We start from the raw sequence: 26,145 nt of genomic DNA, 5'->3' as shown, positions 1-26,145 counted from the left end.
ATTTCAGGTGCAGAAATTATTTTTTTTTCTTTCTCAAAAAATATTACAGAGGTGAAATCTGTTTCAATCCCTGTTAGAGCGTGGGAGGTAGATAAACTGTCTTGATTCTTATCTAAGGTTTCTTTTCAAAACATATGGTGGCTTATGGAGATGAATGCATCTGCTGTTGCAGCTACTGTGTTAATGTATAAAGTACTGTCAGTACAAAGGCCTCGGCTGTTAAACCAGTGTTTAGCAGCATGAGTAAATGCATTTGTTCAGCTCATTTGTGTAAGAGTTAATAGTATCCACCACATCCTTCAGCTGTGCTCTAGCATGTTTCTCATGTGAGTCAGCATTATGTAGGAATTAGTGTAAATACTTTATTTGAAAACTCTGTAAAAACTAGAAACACACTGCAACAAGAAAGGGGAAAATTAGGAAGCTGATCATACTGTTTCAATCAAAAGTTGACTTCAAGTATACTAAGTTTCAGATATTTTGTTGTATGAACTTCTGAACTCCTTCACTGAGATGTGAAAATGTGCTAAGTCTGTAGGTTAAACAACTGATGGTGTTACTAAAATGCAGAGTATGGACTGAAGTGCCTGTAAGAGTGACGTGCTGTATCTCAGGCCTTTCTTATGCAGCCTAGGGTTTTTGCAGCCAGATACTTTGCATGTTTGAAACTGGAATACAGTGCTCAGGGGTGAATCAACTTTTACACTGTTTACACTAGTTAGAAACCCCTAATGCAGGGCACCTCAGGACTTCGTACTGCCTGCTTTATGCTTTGTAGTATGAGCAAGAAATAGGTGTGCAGGCTAGGGAGGAGTCCAGACCCCAGTACCCCATACTGCTCACAGGTAGGTATTTTGACATCTTTGCTGGCTCTAAGTTTAGTTTGGGGCAGGTGAGCTGTTGTGGTTTTCCCTCTTGTGGCAGTGGTGGCACTGCAAGTTCTGCAATTCTGAGGCTGAAGGTTTGCCATGACCGACAAGTTATACCTTATAGGTTGTGCTACAGTCACTGCGTGCATGCTCTAACCCCTCTTGCCACGGAGCAAGCTACCTTGACAAAAATCATTTCTCTTGCTGCGCGAGAGGGAAGGAGTATGTGCATGAAGTAATGTTGCGGAGTGGCTGATGGGAGGTAACTGCTTACTCGCAATAACTTTTTGTCATTCCTAAGACTTCAACTGTGAGACACTGCACCATTTAAGAAGTTGAATTTTAAATTGACAGGTTAAGCTAATAAACTTGCAGAGGCATGCTAAAAAAAGGTACCTCAGTAAATGATTGCTATGTGCCAAACTGATTTAAGCAAATACTTAATGAATGTTAGCATGTTCATAGAGGTCTTCTTTTTAGTTTATGTAAAACCATCCAAGTGTTGCTTGGCTAAATGACACAGATTTTCTTGTGCAGACAAGGATTAAATTAGATGCTTTAAACCTTGGAGGTGGCCTTAATTAAATCAGAGATCCTTTTCCAGGAAGCACAAAACCATTCTGTTTTGATACACAACCCCTTCTGAATCAGTCTTTGTAGGTATTTTGACTGTTTTGCTAATTCCTGAAGTGTAACACCAGTAACAAATGATGTCGCTGTCTCTGTTGGTACCTCTCATATTTGTTAGTGGATTTGCTTTCTAGAAGTGCTTTCTTTAGTTTTCTGTTTCCTGAAATACCTTAATTTTATCAGTTAACATGAATCTCTTACCTCTTGCGTCAGCAGACGCTGAGACTCGTCACCTGTGAAGCAAGAGAAGACTAAGTTTTGGATTGCATGCTAACCCGTGCTAGCAGTGTGTTGGAAAGCATGGCTCCTAGTGAAGTAGGAAAATATATTTTTGATCTACTGTTCGTTCTGTTGCAACATCCTTGATTTCAACAGCAAAATCCTGAGTATGTTTTCCCATTAGAAACATTGGCATTAGATAAGTAGAAGAAAAGTGACCAACAGAGGATGGAAGAGGAGTGGTCCACAACTCTTTCCTCAAAGGGATTTCTTTGGAGAAGGAGGGAATTGAGTCTGTAAGATCATGTAGAAGGGAATGGAAGACAAAACTAATTTTTTGGCGTGACTTGCAGAAGTTTGCTCTCTCCCTACAGTGTAAAATCTCTTTACGCTAGTGACTATCATTCTAATCCAACAGTTAATGTCCACAAAAATGTTTTTTTCAGAAGCATGCTAATAGAAGGTCTGTTTACTTACATATTTGGAAAAGTCCATACCCTATTGTCAAATACAATATTTGGTAAGATAAGCAAGCTTACATTAAATTGATAGCTTAGTTTAGATGTGTGAGTGAAAGTGTTTTCATTGACTCCGTCTGTAGGTATGGTTGTACCAGCAATAGTACCTCTTTGTTAGTATTACTGTATTGTGTTGAGGAAGGGGAAAAGAGAGAATGTTTCCTATACAAGAGTTTGCTAGTACAATTTAGAAATAGGATTGCTGGGGAGAGCAGAAGGAATGAATTATTGCTGCTCTCACCCAGAGTTCTGCTCGATATTTGTATCCTCTCTGGTTATTGTGGCCTCAGAACCTTTGATGCTTTTGCCTTATGCATCATTCAGTTTTTATAGGTGACAGCTGAGACAGTGAGTTGCTGAGGATCTCATGAAAATCTGTGGCAGAGCAAATAGTTCAAGCAGAATGCCCCATGGGTCAATGTGATAACTATGCAGGTGTCCTGGTTCAGTCAGTGAGTTGAAGTGAGAACACGTAGTAGGTGTATATCCTTAGGATTCCTCTCTTATATTAATGGCTGGAGACATTAGTGAGAAAATGGGAGGAGTAGGGAGAAACCTGTGCACAGAAATTTAAACTTCTTGCTTTTGGATCCATTTTCTCAACAGAAGATTGCAGGGTTTTTTGGTCTTTTTGAGGAAGAGTTCCTCACTGGGAAAAATGAAAGTCCCATGCCTCTGCTGTTCCAAATGGCATGGATACTCTGGACTCTCTGCTAAAGCTTGGAGCGAAAAACTCCAAGTGACCTTTGTTTCTGAACATGAGAAATGCAAGTGGATGTTGAATTCAATTCAATGCCTGCTTTTAGTATTTCTTTCAGTTCTACTTTTTTTAACAATGGCCATCAACCCAGGAAAACTCAGGACATGATGTATTGAGGAAATCTCTAAGATAGTGCTATCTATTAACAGCGTGGAGAAACGTAACAGGAGTTAAGAACTCCCAGTAGTTTAGAATGAGTTAAATATTTTCCTATCACAGTCAGTTTGTGGATTTAAACTGTAACTTGTTTTAACCTCACTCATGTTTCTGGTGCTACATTTCATCTCTTTTATTTTAAACAAATAGTGTCTATGTATACTAATACCAGTTACTCAAGCTCTGTAAAGGTGTTTGATCCCAGGCTAACCTGGGAGTTGCAAGGGCAGACTGCGGTGCTACAGCAAGTAGCTCACAGGCTAGTGTTACCTTACTGTGGCAAGTTCTGACATCTGTAGGTGAATGTAACATGTCTGGGATAAAAATACAATAGCAATGCCATGTTTGTATGTTTAAGTTTCTGCATATCGGAAAGGAAAACCCTGCAAAAAAAGAGAAATGACGTAGCCTTGTATGATTTGTGGGGAGTAAGCTTGGAGGTCTATGAATTCTGTAATCTGATGCTGTGGGGTAAGATGCAACGTAACCATTCTCATTAAGACAGTTTCCAATTCTGTAGTAGTAATAACTTAATTGCAGCAGTTTTGCATTTTATACAAGTTCAGGTATAGTCTTTTGAAGTTTCTAGTCTGAGTTTGCAAATGTGTTTAGTGTTTTTTTTTGTATATAGCTGTTGATTTCAGTACCAAGTTCCACACAAGTGGGTGGTGGATGTCTGCTTGGAGTTAACTGCAGAACTGAGATTTGCAGAAAAAACTTGTGCAAAATGCAGTGTCCATGGTCAGTAGTCACAGGTTTAAAATTGAGACCAGTCAACCCCAGTTTTCACTGTCCCACTCAAAAGTACTTCAGTGAGGTCTGTTTTGTTGCCAAATTTGCTGCCAGCTTTTTTGGCAGGAGGGCTGTACAAATGGAAGTCTGAATTTTTATTTTTTTTTAGAATTGGAAAATGTGTTTTTGCTTTGCTTGTAAAAGACTAAAAAAAGCCCAAAGCACTTTTGATGAAAATTTTTTAAGATGAACAGAAAGTATACCTAGAAAATTTCAGTCAAAATATGGAAATTTTATAAAATTACTAGTGATTTGGAAAATGAGGAGTAAAGGAATTTTTAGAGTTGAAATTAGTATACAAACTTAATGATTGTTTTCTCTAGCATTACTGTGGTCTAATCCATTGATATTATGATGAAGAATGCCTTGGAAATACACTGATTGATTATGCTTCTCTAGTGAGTGGCAATAAAATGACCAGTCTTGTTTATGCTTCCAAATGCATGAATCCATATGGATCATGCATCAGCTGGGGGGGGGGGGGGGGGGAGAGGAAAAAAAAACCCAACCCCAAACAAATAGAAAAATAGATCAGTGGTCTTGGGCCAGTGTACGCAATCAAATGGGAAATAGCCTTGCAGCATTCATGTCCCAAGACCCATCCAAATTAGCCTGTTGTCATAGAGAAGCTTGTGTTGGGTACCCCATTCCCAATTAAGACTTGCAAGCGGTACTCAGCAACAAAGTGTTAAGTTTCAGGCTCAGCGTTTTATTGTTCACTGAGAATGAAGACACCAACTGGATTTGACTGCTACTGCAGTAAATGTGTTTTCACTATGTAACCTTGCACTGCTTCTTTAGTGCCGACTCTTCTGGAAAAAGGTGAGCGTTATTCTGTTCAGCTGTTCATGTAGAAGTGTGTCTTATCTAATTATTTTGCATGCATCTATTTTTCCTGTTATTTTGGTGAGCTTAGCAGACATAAAATGCAAGGAACGGCTAAGTAGGTTTTAAACATTTAGAAAAGGTACTAAGCAGCTTGCTTGTGGGTAGTTGACCTTGTAAGCTCTCTTACATTTTGCATTTGTATATAGTGCTGGAGGGTTGTTAAACTAATATTTAGATACATGGATCTTTAATGTGAGAGGGATGCATTGAAAAAGAAGTTGTCAGTGTGGATTTTTTAATCTTGCTGTTTTCTAAGCTATATGTGAAGAAGAAAGGGCTGTATTACAAAATGCATGCATATTTCTTTGGAGACAGTACATGAATGTTCTGGCTTCCTTGAGATCTGGTTTTGCTAATGAAAATCTCACTGTTTCAATTGGAAGAAAGTATTTATTAGCAACAAAAAGGAAGAAGGTATTTTTAGGACTCCACGAATGGCGTGACATGTATTTATATGCCAGATGGCTTAAAGTAACATCCAGCCAACCAGCCCTATGGTGCAGCGTTTGTTAGGGGGATAGATAAGAAAATTCTGTGCATATAATTGTGCTTTGGGAAACCAGTAGCTTTTTTTGGGGGGAATGAGGACACTGCAGCAGCATGAAACTGTCTACTGTATAGCACTTATTTACTCAGTATGGAGCACTAGGATTTTAGTAAGCTCATGTTTCTAATCCAAGTGTACTTGCTTTCTCTAATCAGACTGGACTATTATGTTACTTTTCTTGATGCAATGTTGTACCACTGGTTGTAACTAAAATGGGTGTTCTTTTCTGTTGTTTGTTAGCATGAGATCCCGACTCTTACGAAACTTTTTCTTTCCAAAACTTGTAACTGCTTTTTCCATTAAAATTGTGTCCTTAAACGAGAGCCCTTGTGAAATACTCTCACTCCTTGGACAGGAAGAGTATGTGGGGAGAAAGGTATCCTTTATCAGTAAGGGAAAAAAAAATCTAGTATGTTTTGTTGTTGACAAAGAAGTGAAAGATGTCACTGCAGAAGATACCTGAAAATTTCTTTAAGGGAGCATTTGAAATGGAGGTGGGTAAAGAAGGAACTTCACATTTTTATGATAGAAATGCAAAATTGTTTGCATTCACTCTGGTATGGCAGCCTGCTAAGTAAAGCTTTATTACTGGAGTTGAGAAATTCCAAAAAGCTTGATAAGCAAAGTTATGTTCCTAGAGGAGGTGTTTCAATATATAGTCCACAGGTTTAAAAACGATAGTATGCAATATTTAGACATCTCTGGTTAAAGACCAAAAACTGAAATACAAATGAGTATGTGAGTGAGTCATTTGACAGTGCTAAAATAGTGAGGGGTGAGAACCTAAAGACATAAAGAAGATGAATTTTTAAATTTTTCCTAAAACACATTATGCTTTTCAGACTTACTATACTCATAGTATAGTTTCTTAGGTCTTCAACAATTCATGCAACTAGGCTATCTATGTGCCTTTTTTATCCATAAAGTATAATGAACATTACTGGTATTTTATAGGTAAATAATCTTAAAGTGTTGATCAAAATTTGTATTAATTCCAAGAGGATTTATTTTAGGTGGTATGACATGGATTTGTGTAGCTGTGCTGAAATGACTAAACCGTTGGCTCTCAAAGCTTTTAAAGTTGCATTTAGAAGTGACTTACAGAGGCTAATTAAAAATAGATCTAAGTGTGTCATCTCATTAAAATGAATGGGAACAGTGATCTTATGCAAGAGGACAGCCTGTGGTCCACAGTATATTTCTGTGAATGAGGGTTGCTGTGACTGGAGTTGTATTAGTCTTTTTTAACTCTTCTATTCTCCCACCTTGCACCTCACTAAATAGCCTGGTTCTGTTTTCTTGCTAATGTCCCTGTAGGTAGTGGCGGGCTGTTATTAGGTCCATCCCCCCCAAGCTATCTCTTCTGCAGCCTGAAGAAGCCCAGTGTCCTCAGCTTCTCCTCACAGGGCAAGTGTTCCAGCCTGTGACTATCTTGCTGGCCTTCTACTGAACTCACTCCAGTTTACTGATGTCCGTCTTGCACTGGCAAATCCCAAACTGGGTACAGACCACAGCCTGTGGTCTTACGAGTGCTGTGTGGGGTGGTGTAATTGCATCCCTCAGTCAGCTGGCTGTGCCTCTGTTGATAAGCCCGTATGCTGTCAGCTGTCATTGCTGCAAGGGCATGCTGCTGGCTCGTGTTTAGCCAGACCTCCCAGGTCCTTTTCCGCAGAGCTGTTCCTCAGGCTGTGTCAGTGGCCAGGGAGTTTGTCTGTCCCAGGTGCAGGACTTAGCGTTTGTCCTTGCTGAATGTCATGAGGTAGGTTTCTGTAGGCCCAACCTGTCTTTACGTGGGTAGTTACCTGCCTATATTGTGACAAAAATAGCCACTTAATTCATAAAGTACAATGACCTATCCCTTCTGTAAGGTCAAAAATTAATGGTTGTTTTTAATTAAAAACAAACTGGCAGGCAGAACCAATTTAGTGCTGAAACAATCCAATAGGAGGGTTTTTTTTATAAGGAGTTTAATTGGGTTGGCGCTTAGATTCTGGAGCACATGAAACACTAAGCTTTTATTTGGAAATATATCTGGCTTCTGAATGTATGTTCAATGGGTGTTGCTCCTAGTGATGTGTGTTGGAGTCTGAACCAAAAGCTACCTAAGGTGTCCCTTTTTCATCTTGCTACTCTATTAACTGTGACTCCTTTAAGACTGGTTGCAATGTAAGAGATGCCTGGAAAAAAATAATTCTCATGAAAGTGCAGAAGCTACTGTGAATGGCACCTCTGTGTGATGAGTGTATTATTGGAGTACAACTTCTTCCTAATCTGGCCTCTGTTCGTCGTACTGGTAATGCTGTTTGCTAATAATTCAACAAGAAAATAGGAGAACCTGTTCATGCTGATGCTTGTTTTGGAAGAGGAGTGATGGTAGCCATAACATCTTGGAGGTCAAGAAATATATAAATAGTTAAGGCTATTAAAAGAGCAAAATTGCATTTGTAAGTAGTATTACTTTATCTTGGGTTTTTCCCCCCAAAATAAATAACAAAATAAAAATTAAAAGCTGCTGTAGAAGGTCATGTAGCAAATTATCCTAATACTCTGTAGAAAGATAAAATTAGTTTAATTTTTTTTTTTACTAGAATGCTCTTTAAAAACGAAGATTATACACATCTGTTCCTTCTCTTAATACAGGTCCAAAATACACAGGCAGTCTTGCAGGAAATCTGGGTAGTATGAGTTGTATCTCTGTCTTCATTTTCTTTTTTTTCTTTTAAGAAGAAAAGCTGTTCTTGGAAAAACTACGAGTAGACTTTAAGGTTTTCTCAAATAATTCTTACTCCTATTTCAAAAATCTTGAGGTTAATCTGATCCTCTGTTTGACCCCTGACAAACATGAGTTTTGGCACAGTCATGAAATATCTAGTCATACGGTGTGTTTACTAAACTGTTGAGGTTAATCCAAGCAGATGTCAGTGTTTAAGTAGTGTCTGGTCATAGAGCCTGTAGCTACTTTTGCTCTTTAAGCCAAAATATTGTGAAATGTGGTTGGCTTTTTTTTTTTCCCCATTAAAAATATTGAAGACTAACACATCGGGCCAGTGTTAGAGCTGCACAGGTTACTAATTACAAACTCTCCCAGGCTGTCTGGGGGAACAGAGTTGTATCATTGTTGGGCCAATTATTAAATGAATGTAAATGTTACTGGGTTTGATGTATGAAGTGAATGTCATGCTGGTGTTGTAAGGATGCTACAAGAAGCTGGTGCGACATGGAAAGCAGTATAGCACAGTAATTACTGAAGCTCAAGACTGGCAGGTAGGCTCCTGGAGGTTTTTTTCAGCTTTGCAATTGATTGACTTCCAGAGACTTTTATGAAGTTACTAATATTTAACTTCTATAGTTCTCTTAAAAAAAAAAAAAATCAATTATTTACTACTTGTGCAAGGAACTGAGACTTCTGTGCTGGAATTCATGGAAATTAGAGAGGAATATTTTACCCTTGGTGTTTCTGGCATTCAGGTCCGCAAACTCAGTTCCAAGGCTTTGCCAAAGTCCGAAAACGATCAGGGAATAAATATATGACAATCAAAACAGACCAACAAGAGAGAGACAGAAGGGCATAATATTTGGTTAGAAATTCTCAGAATACTGTGCCCTTCACTCTTGATCTCTTCTGAGCTGATGCTGGTGGGGGCAGCTTCTAAGATAAATTTTTTCCTTTCTTGGTCACCCCAGTTGCCTCCAAAATGGATTGTAATTTCCTCAAGTAGGAGATGCTGCCACCTTGAATGATTTATGTTTGTCATGTTGAAGTATCTCTGGATTCCTAAGTATACCAATGCAAACAGCTATAAACCCCATGTATCACTAGGATGTTGATGTGAATGAATGCTTGTAAAATACTTCAAGGTGTTATCATTTATTATTTGCTGTGAAAGCTCCTCTCCTGCCGAGGGAGAGGAATTGTCTTCTGTTCATTCTGGATGTTCTTAACTACATGTGTTTTTGGGAAAGAGAATTGTTTGAGGCATTTTGGAAACTTACTTTTGGCAGCTGTGTTGCTTTTCAGAAATGAAGGGGAGAAACACCATAGACCCTTGAAGCCTGGTCTAAATTACCAGTAAAATCTGTGAGGAACTATATTATGAAACAATTCTTGATACGTTTAAATCATGGATTTTTTTTTTTTAATGGCAATTAGTATTTTTGTTTGCATTTGAATAAATAAACAGAAATGAGTTTTAACTATAGTGTCCAAATAGCAATTTAGTGGTGACTGGACTCAGTGTTACTGTATTTATTGCATAGGTGAAAATTATTCTTGTGAGCCCATTGGCATTATTATCTGGATAATGCAATTCTGCTTTTTTGATTTAAGTTGTTTCTATCTAACTGTTCAAACCTGCTAGCTCTGCTTGCGTTAAGCAGAGCTTTAGGGCTGTTGAGTTAAAAATATATATAATCTGGTTTTCTCATGCAGCATGTATCGGGGCTGAGAAAGATACTAATACTTTGGATTTGAAAGGCATATCCTTTGCATCTCCTGTATTCAGAAACAGCTTATCTCCATTAAAAAAAAAGGGGGAGGAAAAAAGAAAAAAAAAATGGTTTGGCTTTGCTTAAGTTTCAAAATCTTGCTTGGAGAAACCAGCTGGGAGAGGATGGATGTTTAAGACAATCATCAGGGTATTGTGACCATGCATAGGCAGTCAGAGACAGTTGTTGGGTAAATTGGCAAAGCGTGTTTCCTAGAAGACTTCACAGAACTGAAAGGCAAAGAAGTCTGGACAGGGTAAGGCTTTTATTCACTGTATCTAGATGGCTTGCAGAAGAAAGTAGCGGATAGAGAGATGGATGAGGTAAGAATCGAGGGCTAAGTGGCTGCCTCTGAGCTGTTTCCTCCTGGGTCCTTGTGACCAGCTGAAGTATTCTCTCCTCCCTCCCTCTGGTGTGTATCAAAGTGGTTATTTTTTCCATTGCATGCTGAAATGAGTGAAGGGTTATACTTGTTTCTTGGTATATTGAGGAGAGGCGGAGATGTATTGATGCGATTGTACTTCGTATGCATAAAAGTATAGGGCTGGAAAGGTTCTTCTGGTTCCTCAGGGCAGGTCCCAAGCAGGACTGGCATTGCTTAGGACTTGAAAACCTACTGTGGCCTTTTTGCTAAAACATATCTGTGAGAAGTCATGGTCAACCTAAAACTGCCTAAAACTGGAGTGTGCAGCTCTGACACAGATTGTGACTTCTGTGGCTGCTTAAATGGTAGAAGTGGTTGAAATCCATAGGACAGTGGTTGTGTAAATGCATAAGTGTTGGTCAATAAACTAATAAGCCTCAATGTGCTTTTTATAGGCAGGGTTTAAATTTTTTCCATTCTGCCTTAAAAGTAAGTGTCTAACAAAACATTTGGTACTTAAAGAAAATAAATAGTGAGTCTGTATTTTTCCTGCCAAATGTATTACCAAATGTCTTGGTTGAACAGCAGACTACTGAAAGGGCCTAGTGGAGGGCCTGCATTGTGGAGGTTCTGTCATTTGATTTAAATGCAGTATTTCAACCTTTGTATCCTTCTACAAAACTGCAAAACAGTGAAGGAGGGGGAAAGAAGGTGAAACAGTTCTGCTCTAGCAAGGAGCGCGTGGAAATAATACCACGCTCAGGTTTGCATTTGTTGCCTTTGTAAGAGTAACCAAGTGAATGCTTTCAGCCTGGTCAAAGGGCTTTCTGGAGACGGAAGGGATGTACAGCAATCTTTTCACTCTGGTGATTACTGATTTATCTTTTCCTCTTTAATCTGAGTATGCCTGGTGTCGGTCACAGCAAACTTTAACTTCAGTGTGGCTAGAAGTGCCACAGCAGCAAGGTGGAGCTCTGAGCTGTAGAAGAGATGCAAGAAGCTGGGGAAATACTTGGTCCATGATGAATTCTGCTCTGCGTGCCTGTCTTCCTACTGTTACCTGAGATAGCAAGGGTTATCTTTTGGTTTTCCTGTGCAAGCTGCAGTGTAGATGTTTCCTTAAACAGCTCTGAAATGAAAAGGTTCCTTCTCTGTTATAGTAATTTTAATCTTATTAGAACAGTTCTGTTCCACAATGTAAGTGCATGTGCCGTGATGTTAGGATTGTGTCTGTGTTACCATAGTGAATGGAAAAACAGCTCTAGCAGGTTTTGAGGAGCATTAGGCTTGGACAAGACTTACAGCAGATGACCTCCTCCTGGCTGCACAAAAAAAACCTGGCAAGCACCCAGATCTTTTTATGGATAAGTATTAATTGTCTGCAGACTGTCTGGCAAGAAGAATTATTATAATTAGAGGATATAACTATTTATCTAATCTTGCTCCTTTGCAGCCTTGCATGCTTTTTCTGAGCCTAGATTTGCCTTGCTATGATCATTGACCACTGTTCGCACAGGGAATAAGGCATTGGGGATTGGTGGTCTGTACCTTTCCAACCGGTAAACCCGTTCTCCTAGCTAGAATGAGGGGGTTTTTTTAATAATTTCTGCCCCCAGAGCATTTGTTGCCTGACTAATTTCATGGCCCTACAGTTAAGTGGTAAGATTTCTCTGTGACAGTATTAGAGAAAGAGCCTGTTTCACAGAGCATACAATTCATCTGTATGCACAGGGTCAGTATGAGATTTAAACCCCGTTTAAGACCTTTTTAAGCTCCTTGGGCTTAACTGCTGCATAGATTGTTGCCTTGCAGAACTGAGGGAGTTTGACATGGTAAGAACAATGGGTAAATTATTTTTGAGGAGGTTTGTTTTTTTTGCGTTATTTTACTTTGTGGATATTTTATTATTGGAAGGGAGACAATGACCTGCTGCAGTTTGGGAAATGTGAGCTTGAATTTTGACGTGTATTCTTTTTGGATGCAAGTCACTTAAGACTCAGAATTGCACTGCCAAAATAAGTGGGATCTTTATAGGTTTCTTTGGGATCATGAACGCCTTCTACTTCTGTTTAGTAGTTTTCCATATTGAGAAAGGAATAATCTGTTTGTACTCATAAATGTTGTTGTGGTTTATTCTTTGCCAGGCTGACCTGAGGACTTCTGGTAGTTTCCGACTTTTTGAGGTCTGAAAAATGCATCAGCATAAACCCTTGACTCCTACCCAATACTTTATTTTCTTAAAACAGATGTTTTGATGATTAAAAGGTGATGAAATGGTTTCCTGACTTTTTGTTACTATGCAAAGAATTTGTTGTGGTTAGATAACGATGAGAGAAATCTAATTCTTTGAGTTAGTGTTTTTCTCAGTTTTGGGAACCGAGCTGTATAGTTTTTTTGGGGGTTTTTTTTTTGGAGCCTTTTTTTAGATTTGAGAAACTCCAGAAAGTTTACCTGATTCTCCTGGGCCATAAATAAAATGTTATCACCAGCTTCATATGCTTCACTTCGGGGATTTGCTTACGATAGTAATTTTCAATATACCTTGGGGAAATTGTGTTAGTGGATGGGTGCCTGAAGTAAAACTCTGGGCTGGGTTGCTTCCTTCTAGCTCTAGGTGGGCATCTCCTCCAGGGAGTATGGAAGCTTTTCTGGAGTCTACAGAGGTCTGCAGGAACCCAGTAAATTACCTTGGAGCTTTTTGCTCTTTCCCTGTCCCACATCTGTTTCCTTTCCAGAAGAGTATCTGTAAATGTGACTATCTTGGTGCTATGTGTTGTTAAATTGCACCCCGTGATTTCTGGAATTTCTGGGATGCACATGACGGCTGTTCTTAAATTTGGGGCAAGAAGGACTGAACTATGTAGCTTTTTGAGTCTATGTTTTCTCATTCTATGCTTTAGGATAGGAACTGGACATACTCTTGGGCAACTGGCTCTAGGTGGCCCTGCTTGAGCAAGGGGGTTGGACAAGGTGATCTCTAGAGGTCCCTTCCAACCTCAACCATTCTGTGATTCTGTGAAGAATCAATTCCCTGTGTCTAACATGTTAAATAGTGATATGTTTAAATGAATGCAGGCATACAAGAATGTGCTGTTGTGGGAGAGAGATAATTATATAACTATTATGAGGAAAAATTAATCATTTTAGCCTTTAATTGTGATGTGTCATGGGGCTCTCAGTGATTGTTTGCTTCATGTTTTAAAGCATGTTTATCTACACAGAATGTGCAAACTGGTCGTGTTTATTTTTTGAATGGGAGAGTGAAAAGGGATTTCATTCCTAAGGTCTGTGCTTAAACTTTAAGTTCCAAAAATCATTTAATGGAAGAGCAACCTATAGAATGCATTTCCTAATGTATAGACCTGATGAGGTAACAGGCAGCACTCTCAAAATGTGTGTTTTCACTCTCTTTCAGGTAATTGAGAATGGGTCCTCAACGATGCTAAGTCTACAATGGGAAGTGTCACACTTCGCTATTTCTGCTATGGGTGCCTTTTCACATCTGTGACCTGGACACTTCTGCTCTTTGTTTATTTCAACTTCAGTGAAGAGAACCAATCCTTCAAGAATGTGCCCGTCAAGGGGCTGGAACCTCAGAGGCCATTTCCAAAAAAATTCTACCCCCGTTTTACGCGGGGGCCTGTTCATATACCTGAATTGCAACAGAAAGAGAATAAGATAGGAAATCCTCTTGGAAATCATGTCCAGGACCCAGTTAAGGGGGAGGTAGAATTCTCTCCTGAAATGGGTAAGTGGTTTTCAGTGCTGGTGACAAAGTTATTAAAACAGTAGAAGAAATGAGATATTAAGGTTCGTTGCTTGGTTTGTTTTTTAAAGGATCGCAGGGAAAATTGTGTAATGAAGTAGTTTTTTGTTAAAATGCAGGTGGTACTAGTGGCTCTCTTCACTAGGAATTACTTGAAATTTATTCTATGGTGTTTAATCCAAAATATACTATTCCTAGCATTTACAACTGTGCTGTGTAAGTGCTAATGAGGAGGACTGGATTATAGCAAGGTGTCTGCCCTTGATGTATTTCTTGCTTTTGGAAGGTTCATTGTATGCTTGTTTCATATCTTACTCCTATGTTGACTGGGCTCAAATGCATGAACTTTTATTAGCCACAGAGAAACTCTACTCATATGCAGTAATTAAAAATAGCTTGGTAACAATACAGAATGAAGAGGACCCATTGATTTGGAGAATATGCTTGGAGTATGAAATCATCTACAGAAAATGTGTGTGGGATGAATTACAATGAAAGATTTATTGGGATGACAGTGGTTAGGGCCAAATCCTGCTTCCTTTGCACCAACAAAGGTCTGTGTGTTTCATTGGAGCATATTTCATCAATGAGATGATTTGGGTTTGTTTTCCAAACTTGCCTTCCAAACTAAAATGCTTTGTATATTTAACTGCTTACAGCTTAGTGTTCGCTGTTGTGTTCAGATATGCAAACTGAGGCACGTTGCTTACTGGCCTGCAAACTTGCTCTAAGTCTGGAGGCAGATGTTGAGTGTTGTGGCATCAGTGTCTGCTGCTTTGGGAATTATGGCATAGTACCCTTCATAGCCAGGAGTTTAATACTCATATCTGATTGAAGTCCTCTGTCGTTACTTTGGATGAATGCTGGATCACCAGCTTCAAGAGTTTATAGAACTTGACCAACTCAGAAACTGAAGTTTGGTCATTAGACCTATATGAATATGTAGGAAAAATGCCAATTCATGTTGCCCTGTGGCATTACAAATGTTTATCATTTCACTGCAAAAAGCATGAGAGCCAAGTGAGGTGAAGGCCGGTCCAGAGGTGGCCGTTTCTTTCCAGCTATTCAGTACTGGCCAGGAAAGAAATTGGACCTTTTTAACTGAGAAGCCCCTTGATCTTCAAACCAAGTGACTGGTTTGGTTGGTGAAAGCCAAGGGGAATTATAGTGCCAGGATAAATTCTACATAAATCATCAAGAGACAGCTGGCTCTGTTAGAATTAGATCAGGTGCTGCAGGAAAGGGCTTCCTGTCTATCTAGGGTAGGGCAGTGATAAACACACAAAGCAAAAAAAATGAAAAGAAGTTTGGTGTATGATAGCCAAAACCAAACTGTCATCTGGTAGGACAATCTAGCTTTTTTTTTTTTTTTAATCTGGGAGAGCCACATAACACTGCTGAAGTAAAGCCTAAACTGATGTTTCGATTGCAAAGCCCTTATTTTCCAAGGCTTTTATCTGCTGTTTGGACTTAAATCTTTCAGGCCTTTTGCATGCATTTTTGGTTATTGTTCTTCATGAGAATGTTTTAAAAATATTAGCGTTCCTTCTTGTCTATATTCAGAAGATCAGAAAAAAGTAGTTAGTGATTGGTTATGGACGGATTGTAGAATGCAACATTTGGTGTGTGGTTCTTAAGCTTGTGCTTTGTATAAAGAAAATGTTTTAAGTTGACCTAGTGGCACAGCGTTACTGTGACGCTGAGTAATCAAGAATGATTGAGCTGGGTGTCTGAACTGACAAGCTGGAAACCTTACTTTGGAAATGCATGTGGTTCAAAGGAGGACTGACTGACCATTTTAGACCGCTGGGAAGAGTGGCACTGCCACTGTGAACAGATCTCATTCCTGTCCCCGTGATGCAACTTATCCACAGTGGGAGCACTCATCCATGAGCATGGATAGTGTCAGTCACCACAAGACACACTGTGTGGGTGTATCGCACGTCTTTTCCAGATATCACTACCCAGCACTTCCCACTGGGTCCTGCACAAATGTTAAGGCATCTACTCTTGAGGTGTTTGATAGAGCAGCTGCATTACCATTGCTGTACTCAAGACTAAAAGCGAACAGGGTGGGAAATGTAAATGGTGGGAATGCGGATGCATAGAATTCCCTCTAGAAGGTCATCTTATGCCTATAGGTAGACTTTGTTGCTGAAATGCAACTGGTGGTGACGCAGCTGTGCTCTGAAGGCCAGCCACTTTTTATTAAAAAAGTTTTGAGGTTTTCTTCCTTTTCAAATGACCTTTTCTTCTGTTCTGTTTTATAACCCATCTCATTTTCTCCAGGCTTGAGCTCAGCTGGCTTTTGCATAGCTATTGAAAACTGGAGAACAGGAGGTATGAAGAGAGGCTGAGAGGGTTGGGTTTATTCTGCCTTAGAGAAGGCTAAGGGGTGAGATTTTATTGCTGTCAACAGCAATTTAACGGGAGGCTGTAGGGAAGATGGAGCCAGGCTCTTTCCGGAGGTGCATGGAATTGTGATAAGAAATTAAAGCAAGGAGGAGATTTCTATTAGATGGGTTATTTTCCTTTACTAGAAAAAAAAAACATTTTCAGTGTGATGGTGGTCAAATGCCTGAACAGGGACATGAAGAGGTTGTAGAATCTCCATCCTTGGAGATACTGGAGGCTTTCAAAACTTGACTGGACAAGTTCTGAGCAACCTGATCTAGTTGGACCTGCTTTGAGCAGGGGATTAGATCAGATGTCCCTTCCAACCTAAATTAGCCTATGCTTCTATGAAGCATATCATCCTAGATGTATGGTAGCATGTGAATAAGGAACCCCCTTGTTAATTATTTTCTGCAGGTTTTTGATGAGCAGGGTGGAAGGAGATAAATTACATGATCCTTGCTCACTTCTACTGAAATTTCAGTGAAATTGCCTCTGTAGCTTGATAATAGCTGGATAATGCATCTCATTCTGTGCAGCCAGTTGAACAGAGACAATAAAAAGTCGTTGCTCTGCTACCTGAATTGTTGCAGAAGTGGCTAGCAGACACAGGTGGTGGCTACCACTTCCCTCCTCTCCGTCCTTTTTTTCTGTAGAAGAGTTGAGTGAAGCACCATAATATTTTGTTTCTGTTTACACTGGTGAGTATATGGCTCAGTGAGAGAGAAGCCCATGGCATTGAGGATTTAAACCTTGGCCTCTAGCAGTGTACTTACTTATATCAGCAGTTGCTGCCACTGCCGTGCTCAGCAACAGTTGATGCTTCTGCTAAAATAATCAATAGAGAAACAGCTAGCTCTGTTGCTATTTTAATTGCTATCAAAGTCCCAGGTGATATAAACAAGAAGTTTACAGTTTTTTCATAGCTATTTTTATGTTACTGCAGACTTGAGAAAACTGCATGAAATTGGAGCTGCTATTGTGAGGGTTTTTCTACCATTGTAAATGTATTTTCTCTCTCAAAAATCCCGTTACGGACCTTTCATCTGTATGGGTGGGTGCTGATGCATTGTGTGCCAATGTCTGTCCTCTCTTGCTTGTTTGATATTGGTTTTTAGGTGGTGCTAAGAATTAGAGGCCATTTAAGTGAGGGGAGTGTGTCTGGTAAGGCAATAAACACAATGGAGCCATCAGTCTTTGGAGAATGATTTAATTTTATTATAGCTGCAAGGGCTACTCATAAGTACTACCTATTTGTGAGGGGTAACAAAAATAGTTGCACAAAAATACACTTCGCAAAACCAGGGGGATTTTTGAAGAACATAATGGGTTTTAGGGGAGGTTAAAGCATACGTTTCAATCCTTGGTTGTTTCCAAAGGATATTTTTGAGCCTGTTAACTGATCCTGGCATGGGTTTTTTTTCAGGAATGATTTTTAATGAAGAAGATCAGGAAGTGAGAGACTTGGGCTATCAGAAGCATGCTTTCAATATGCTTATCAGTAATCGTCTGGGATACCACAGGGAGGTGCCTGATACAAGAGATGCAAAGTAGGTACTGATTTTTGTAGAGAACATGGTATAATTTCATGTGCTCAAGGACTTGTTACTCACATTATACCTGATGTAGTATTTAACATTTTTGGTATTACATTTCTCTTAAATACTCTTTCAGCCTCCTGTGTTGCTGAAGGCAGATTTTCAGCTATTTAAACAGGTTGAGGTTAGGATTTTTATTCTTTGGTCTCTTCTGACTGAATACTATTTCTGGAGATAATTTTTTGCCAACTGGAAAAGGTATGTGATAGGTAAAGCCCCACAGAAACCAGAATCCATGAAAAAGGAAAGACTGCTGCTCCCTGAAAGCAAAGTTTTCTCCTGATTCTTAATTCACTTTTAAGAATGCTTAATGAAGAACCAAATTGGATATACACTTATTCAAACTTTTATCATATTAATTTAAATTTTGTGAGTGGTAGGATTGGCAGACAGCTGTTTTGATAGAAACAAGATTCCAAAAATAATACTTTAAATAAAAGTCAATGTGGAAAAGACCTAGGAATCAAACTTTCTTTCCAGCAATACTAAGATTACATGTCCTATGTCTCTTTCATCTTGCTAGCTATGTACTCAGTTACTTAAAGCATGCTACAATATTTTTATTTTTTTGAATCTTCATTTTGAGATACTCAGTACTGTAACTACCAGAAGAGATGCTATAATTCTGTTTGGTACCTTTGAAAGATGGACATTAAATGTTCCAATGCCCAAGTTAATGAGAGATTTTCACCTTATGTACTATTTCACATTTGTTCGAAGCCTATGGAGGATAAGATAGAAGAATGACTGATGGCAAAGGCTCTCTGTTTCTCAGTTAAAGTCCTTGCTTGGTATCTGGATTGCACTGCTCTGAATACTTTCTATTAAAAAGCAGATTTTTTTCCTATAATCTGTCTGATGCATATGGGGGGGAAAAACCCACCACTGTAACAACAATGAAAAAGCCCAACATTGAATTGAAAAATAAATAAACCTGTGTCTGTTTTTCTAGTGGTTTCTCTGGTATGGGTAAATGTAATGAATTGTACTTGCTGAAATGTCTCTCCCAAGGGCTAAGTTCATTCCAAGTCAATGAAGACTTTTCTTGTATACTTCTGAGTTTTCATTTATAGTTTCTTATTTTTATTGGATTCCCTCACGCCTGGCATCTTCAAATGACATTAATCTGTGATACTGTGCCCTATTAGAAGTATGGGCAAAATTTGAAAATAAGGAGAAAGAACGAACAATCTTCTGCTTGCAGATTAAGATGCTTAAACTTGGATAGCTGCATATTAGTCAGTTGTCTCTGCTTTTATTATAATTAGCAGAGATCCAGTCAATGCAATTAATGGAGCATGCAGAGCTCTTCAGCTGACAAAATGTACTTGTCAGCCTTAGGGTGAGCTGAACACTATCTATACTCCACTAACAGCAGTGACTAGACTTAAGTGTCTTAATCTGCAGGCTGAATCCCAACCTTGGTTGTCTAAATGGGTATTTAGCACCATTGGAGGTATTCTGGGATATCCAACCTAGTCTCCAGCAGCTGGCCAATAAAGTTGTGGGTTTTTGTAGGCCTCGTCATATTTGCCATTCCTGTACATGTCTGAGCTACCTGAGGGTAGTAGACAGTGTTTTGACAGCTGAAACAAGCCCTTAGTGTTTTCTCTTGTTTATGTCTTGAGGATCTGTGATTCTCACTCCCACCCCAATCCATCATATCCTCTGTTTTCTAACAAGTAGCAGTGTTAATTGTACGTCTGTATTATGTGGAGAGTAACTTATTATGCTGAGCCCTGCTATAGATGTTATACGCCTGGGCACTTTATGTTCAAGTTAGGGGTTCTTCCTACACATTTAATGTTTGTATGTTGTTTATGAAATTTCACTATTGACCTAGCTCTATGGAAATCCCACTGAAAGAAAAGCAATAACTACTATATTTCTGTTTGCAGATGTAAAGAGAAGTCCTACCCTTCTGATCTGCCATCTGCCAGCGTTATTATCTGTTTCTACAATGAAGCACTTTCTGCCCTGCTTCGCACAGTACATAGTGTCCTGGATCGCACTCCTGCACACCTTCTTCATGAAATTATTTTGGTGGATGACAACAGTGAATTGGGTGAGAGAACCTTTCAGTAATATTTTGGTCGGTGCTTACACTTCTTGACCTTCCTGTCTCTTCCTGTGCTTTATTGACTGGTCAAAATGAAAACGTGGAAGCTGTGATACAAAACCAATTTGTACTGCAGTCCATCTCCAAGAAGTGCCAGCAGGTACAGATGCATGATGTTCTCAGAAGCCCGAGATGGCATCCACTTTGACACCGGTGCCATTTTACTGATGAGCTTTGTATCATACAGACTTGAACATTCAAAAACAGGTTTTGAAGCTAGTAATGAGGAGTGTATATTTGCGGAGGGGGTGATTAAGCAGTTGTTTATAGTTTAGCTGTTTTTAACAGTACCTTGCTCAGGCTGCTCCGGTGCTCAGAGCAGATTACACTGATCTTTCCATAAACTTTGTGAGCCAATACTAACTGTGAACGCATCTGAAAGGAATTGAATGCACAGAGTCTCAGCTGCGGTCCTGCAAGTAAGTTGATGTGGCACTATGGAAACAGTGCGTCAGGTTTTTTGTACTTGCTCAGCATTTCAGACTGGTGGTGTGCCGGGATCGGAGCTCAGCCTTTGCTGGGAGGGCTCTGTGTGGCTCTCGCACAGCCTCTTGTGGCCACCCTAGGAGCAGCTGTCCTTGGCTCTTGGTGGAGCAGCCTTTACTCCGTCGGTCTGGGAGGGGCCCTAGCGGGGTAAAACTTGCAGAATTGCTTTACTGTTGTTGAAAGATTGATGCTTCGGCATTTTTCTTTCGAATGATGGACAAGGCAAAGACAGACACGCAATTCAAGCGTTTTGGCACTTCAAAAGCATAATGCCTGTTGAGGAATGTGTTAGTGTAGCAGTACTTGCAAGCAGGACTGTGCAAGTTCCCTGCTTGCCTCTGTACAAGTCCACAACTTTTTGCATTTTTAAAATGATTTTTAGATTATAGTTTTTTAGTACATATAATTAGCTCCCCTGGTCTCATCGTTTGGTTTCTGGGATAAGGTCTCACTTGCTCTCAGAGACTGATTAGATATGTATAATGTAGAATGAAGTTCTCTTGTTATGCAGCTAGTTTATTTCTCTGAGGTCAGATCAAACGTTAAGGTAGGGGAGAGAACAAAGATCAAACACCCTGTCTCCCTTGCTGATAAGAATGTGTAATATTTAAAAGCTTGTTTTGTGTTTTTGGAAGCAATACGCATTCTTTGCTACAGAGTCTGTTGTGCAGCTTATTGTTTTAAAGTTTCATAACCTTCGTATTCAGAGCTAAGCTTAGTTCAAAACTCAGTCTTTTCAATATGGTAATGCATTCGGTTGAGTAATGCCTGTGTTTAGGCAGTAATACCATCACTCTTCTGGTCTGTTGCTAATTTGAAGGCCAAATTAGGTTCAAAACATTCAAGTAGCTACTTTTGCCTTTCTGACTTCAAATGAACATGTTCTGAAGCTGAAGATGGGATGAGATGCTGTTTATACAGAGAATTACTGCTCTCGATGACGATGGTACTACTGATGTTTGCACTGCTGCTTAATTTTAACGGATGGAATTTTACAGCTGAAGAAAAGCAAAGCTGGTTTAGTGACTGAGGAAATGAACAAAGACTTTGGCTGTGCCATGGCTCTCATGTAAGCTTGGGCAAATTGCTTAATCTCTATGCCTCTTTGATTTTTTTAAATTCGTTTTCCCTACATTACATACTTCCTGAAATGGTATCTTAGATGAAATTCTGCCTATTTCTTCAGCTTTAAATATAGGAGCTCTGCTGCACATCAGTGCTGTTGTGCAAAGCTTGGGAGTTTGCATATCTAGTTTTGCCTCAAAAAGCTTCTTACGCTCAATCATCAACAGTCTTACTAGCTAAACAGGCATTTCCATGGCTCAGCTGAGCCCACTGTTATATTTTTCTTTTCCCTTTGCTGCAAGGCAGGATTTTTTTTTTTTCCTAGTACAACCTCTTTCTCCCTGATTTAGGCTTTACCTGTTATGGAACAGTCTACAGGATATGTTGAAGGATGTTACTGGAGGCATTTTTCTACGCAGAAGGAGAGAAAGATTGAAGAACAGGAAAGGAGCGAATTGTCTGCAACTCAGTACTTTGAAATAATAACGCCCCTCACTCTCATCCTAAATTTCTCTTGTTTGGAGGAGCCTTCGTTACATAGACATGGAGCAAGATAATGGCTACAAGTAATTTTGGGAGACTGTTGGCTAAAAGGGAGCAATTCTCTCCTTGGAGCAAAATTCTCAGGCAAGGCTGTATTGACGCAATTTTTTGGGTTATGTCAGCAGAAATCAGTCTTCCCAGTGGGCATGAAGCTGACACACAAAACCCCATCAACAACGAAAACCCCAAAAGGTGTCTGAGACTAAACTGCTTATTGAGAATGGTCCATGATATGTTCAGTCCCAGGCAGTAGCTGGAACAGGTCCCAGCAGAATGCTAGTTTGTCTGGGTCAAAACTGTACTCTGAGAGTACAGAGTAACTAATATTTGCCATTAGGTACTACTGGCTCTTACATTCTGCTGCTTGAGCCTGCATTGTGGGCCTGGTTTAGCTACCAGTATGGACGTGCTCTCTTTTTTTTTCCCCTTCTGCTGTTTTCAGAAGTTTGCACATGCCATTGCACATGCAAAACTACTTCCTCTTGCATTGTATGCCCTTTCATGCAGCCTTATCTGCCCTAAGTGCTCAGTTTGATAACTGACCTTTTCTGCTTTGTGCTAGCCCTTTGTTTTCTGCAGTTGTACACTGTCTTTCCCTTGCTATGATACATCAGGTGAAGAATGATTCAAGCACTAGTTTATTTTAGATTTGCAAATCCTTCTGTCCTGCTTATTTGGGTATCTCATTTGGGTAGCATCCTAGAGATGACTTTATTCCATCAACTTTCTAGGAGATGTTCTCCAAAAAAATCTTTCCTATTGTCTCTGGCATATGATGTCACATTCAAGACCAGGGGAGAGAATTCCTGTGACCCAAATGAATCCCATCTGCATCTCTCCAGAGACTTTTCTTTGTACTAGAATGTTCTCTAGCACCGTATTTGTTCTGTGGTACCTTCTCATTCTTGACCCACAATGCCGCCTTGCAGTGCAAAGGCTGAGATCTTAACATTTGGAGTTCCTTCTGGGAATCTCTTTTTCAGTCTTCCTGCCTGAAAACTCTTGTACTTCCTGAAGGCTACAGCTCTGGCTTCCACATATGTTCCTTTGGCATTTAATCTTGTTAACAGCAACTTTAATGTTTGAACTGACATTCATCAGAATAATAATATTTATTTCAGCATATCCTCTGTTGAAAGTCTGTCTGCCTCTCTATACCAAGGTTCTTTATGAAGTCTCAGCTGGCTTTTTGTTTTTCTTCCTCACTTTATATTCCTCTCTATTTCTCCATAAGCTTATTAACTTATGTTTTTCCATTACTTCAGTCTTCATGTGTCCATCTTCTCTTCAGTGGTCCTACTTCAATGTTGGAAACCACTGTCCTTGGGTGAAAAAATTGTTACTCTTAAAATTGCCATTGATGCTAGTTAAGTTAAAGTAGTGCCTATAGACTTCAGTGAACTTTGCTCTCCTTCAAAAGCACATGCTTGCCAGCAGTGTCTTTGATCTTTTTGGATTTTAGAAAAGCAACCACCTGTGAGTGAGTTGTAATTCTTTGTATCTGCTATTGTATCAGCTAAGCAGGTACAGGTAATGAAAGGTGTCTTCATGCTTCTTTTTAAAGGTGTCAGTGTTTGTTTTGTGTATAGTAATTTAAATCACTTGCCTGTGTGAAAGGGCTTTCATTACTTCTGCTGCAAATGACAGTCACCATGAGAAGAATTTGGAAATGCTGTTTCTTTGTAGAGTGCCTTTTTTGTTTTATTTTTTTAGCGGCAGTAATTCCTTTTAGCATAAAGTGTAGTAGTTCCAGTTAACTTGAGTCATATTGTACTAAAGGCTTTGCAAACAGAACAAAAAGATAAAAATCCATTCTGTATTCAGGAAACAAAGGCTAAGTGTAAAACCTGAGACGGGCAGTGCATAAAAAGTTGGGAAACTATAAGGAAGTACTTATCAGCGGGAATGTGCACTGTGGAAGGCCCAGTCATATGGTCCATCACCCTTTTCAATGCAGGGTATGTACCTGCTTTGTCCATGTGCGTTTCCACAATGCAGCATGAAAAAGTGAAGCAATTAACAGGAAAATGTGAGCATAAAGCAACAAAAAAGGGCCATGGGAGTTGGAGGGCAGGTGTAGGATGTGGGATGACTGACTGTCCTTTTGATACTCTTGGTTTGAAGCTATGCTGTATTGGGGTAGCTTTTTGATAGAGTTTTTGGCCCTTTTTGAGTTGAACATCCTGGGACTTCAAACAAAGCTTTCACAATTTCCATCCTGTTGTTGAACTTGTGTTTTCCTTTTCTCAGCTGACTTGAAGAAAGACTTGGGTGAGTATGTTAAAGCTCAGCTTCCAAAACCCACAAAATTGGTCAGAAATGAGAAGCGGGAAGGCTTGATTCGAGGAAGAATGATTGGAGCCTCTCATGCCACAGGTATGCTTCTTGTTTCTCTTTTCCTTGCATACTTTGACTGTACGTTAACTGGGTGACTTCTCTTTCTGTAGTGCAGCTCTTTCAGATGTTGACTGTTTGACCCGTGATTGCTTTAGTGCACTCTGGGGGCTCTGATTGTCATACCATGTTCTAAGCTACACAGCACAGGGGAAGAAAGATTTGGGATAATACTATCTTAGGTGAAAGACATTTTTGCAATTGTTTCAGAATATCAGTGACTTTGAAATGAGTTAATTGCATTGATCTTTAGCTGTTACATTAACCTATGTTGCAACAGCTACACAAAGTGTCTTCAGTGATACCTGTATGATGATGATGGAGACCTTAATAACATTACCTGTGTATTTAAATGTTTGCATCATGCTGTTGACCATGATCTATATAAAGCTTTCTCCAGTATTTCCTCATAGCTTTACTGAATTAGTTCTCACCTGAGGTTTTTCTGTTACTTAATGAGAAGGAATCAAGGAGGACTTGGTAGTTGCTTATGTGTAAATATAGAGTAGATGTAATAAATTCACTGTTTTTATAGTTTGTAATTAACTTTAGAAATATCTTGCTGTGTAAGAGGGGAGAGATCTTTTTTCAAGTCACCCAAACAGTGACTTGGCAAATTTGGAGCTCAATTTAAGTGTTTGTTAAGCTTTGTCTGAACCATTGATTTCTATTTTTTTTTCTTCCTACGTAAGTTTGCTTTCAATAAAATGAGTTCATTATTTAGAATGTGTCACTGAAATAGTAAAACAAAACCAGTATTTGACAAAATTTAGTGAGGCAGTGTAGAATTTCCTCTAGTCCTGCCCTGAAAGAATGTTGTCTCAGGAACATCTTCCTCTGTGCTGGATATTGTGTTTGCAGAATATTTTCTGTGTGTTTCATGTGAAAATTGTTGCTCTAAAATGGCAATTTGCTTCCTTATTAAGGTACACTCTAATCTGGTTTCTAATTCACCCATCTAATTGTAATGCTTTCATACAAGCTTTTCTGTTGTTGCAGTGAGTGTTAATTGGGATAAACTATGTTTGGTGCTTTATGTACACTGTGTGCCTTTTACCATAATATGCTTCCTGGATAAATTCTTTGGCGTCTGAGAAAGTACGTGCTACTTTCTCAAATAATTTTGAGTGGCAGATAAAGTCTCTTAATTGCTGTTTACTCATTAGCATTGTAATGGCATAATCCAGAGAGAAAATTGTGCTTGCACTTTCCAAGCTGTGCTAGGATTCATTTGAGTTAGTGCAATTTTCAGTCATTTTATTGCTTTTCTGAACTGCTGGAGTCTGCTTTTTTCCTCCTCAGTCAAATACTGTCTGTTTTTAATGGGTGACTCAGTATATTTTTGTGTTTCTAAGTTGTTTTCTTTAAAGCTCTTTCCCATCTCTTCCACGTTATTCTAGTGTTACATAAATTTTGTGTTGTGTCATAAAAATTCAGATGACATTTTAGACCAACTGAGCCTGAAGGTCTCTCATGGATCAAACTGTCCTCTCTGACCGTGGCAGATAATCCCCATGTAAACTGATGGGACTGAAGTGTTGCTTGGTCTAAT

At 39.3% G+C, this 26,145-nt stretch overlaps 1 protein-coding gene across 3 annotated transcripts in view; it reads left to right on the top strand.

The window, feature by feature from the left end:
- Nucleotides 1–26,145, top strand: part of GALNT11 (polypeptide N-acetylgalactosaminyltransferase 11) — a 54,909-nt gene that overhangs the window by 3,026 nt on the left and 25,738 nt on the right. For 2 of the 3 annotated variants that reach the window (XM_076331954.1, XM_076331957.1), the window contains exons 2-5: nucleotides 13,644–13,976; nucleotides 17,815–17,938; nucleotides 19,885–20,051; nucleotides 24,450–24,575. In XM_076331954.1, coding sequence (XP_076188069.1) covers nucleotides 13,682–13,976; nucleotides 17,815–17,938; nucleotides 19,885–20,051; nucleotides 24,450–24,575 — 712 coding nt within the window. In that variant the 5' untranslated portion in view covers nucleotides 13,644–13,681. Of the gene's footprint in view, nucleotides 1–4,683; nucleotides 4,767–13,643; nucleotides 13,977–17,814; nucleotides 17,939–19,884; nucleotides 20,052–24,449; nucleotides 24,576–26,145 lie in introns of those variants that run through there. The other variant, XM_076331956.1, reaches the window with a different exon arrangement.

This window comes from Aptenodytes patagonicus, chromosome 2 (genome assembly GCF_965638725.1).
Source record: "Aptenodytes patagonicus chromosome 2, bAptPat1.pri.cur, whole genome shotgun sequence".
In the NCBI taxonomy this organism is placed as follows: domain Eukaryota; kingdom Metazoa; phylum Chordata; class Aves; order Sphenisciformes; family Spheniscidae; genus Aptenodytes; species Aptenodytes patagonicus.
This window is presented reverse-complemented; position numbering and strand designations above follow the sequence as displayed.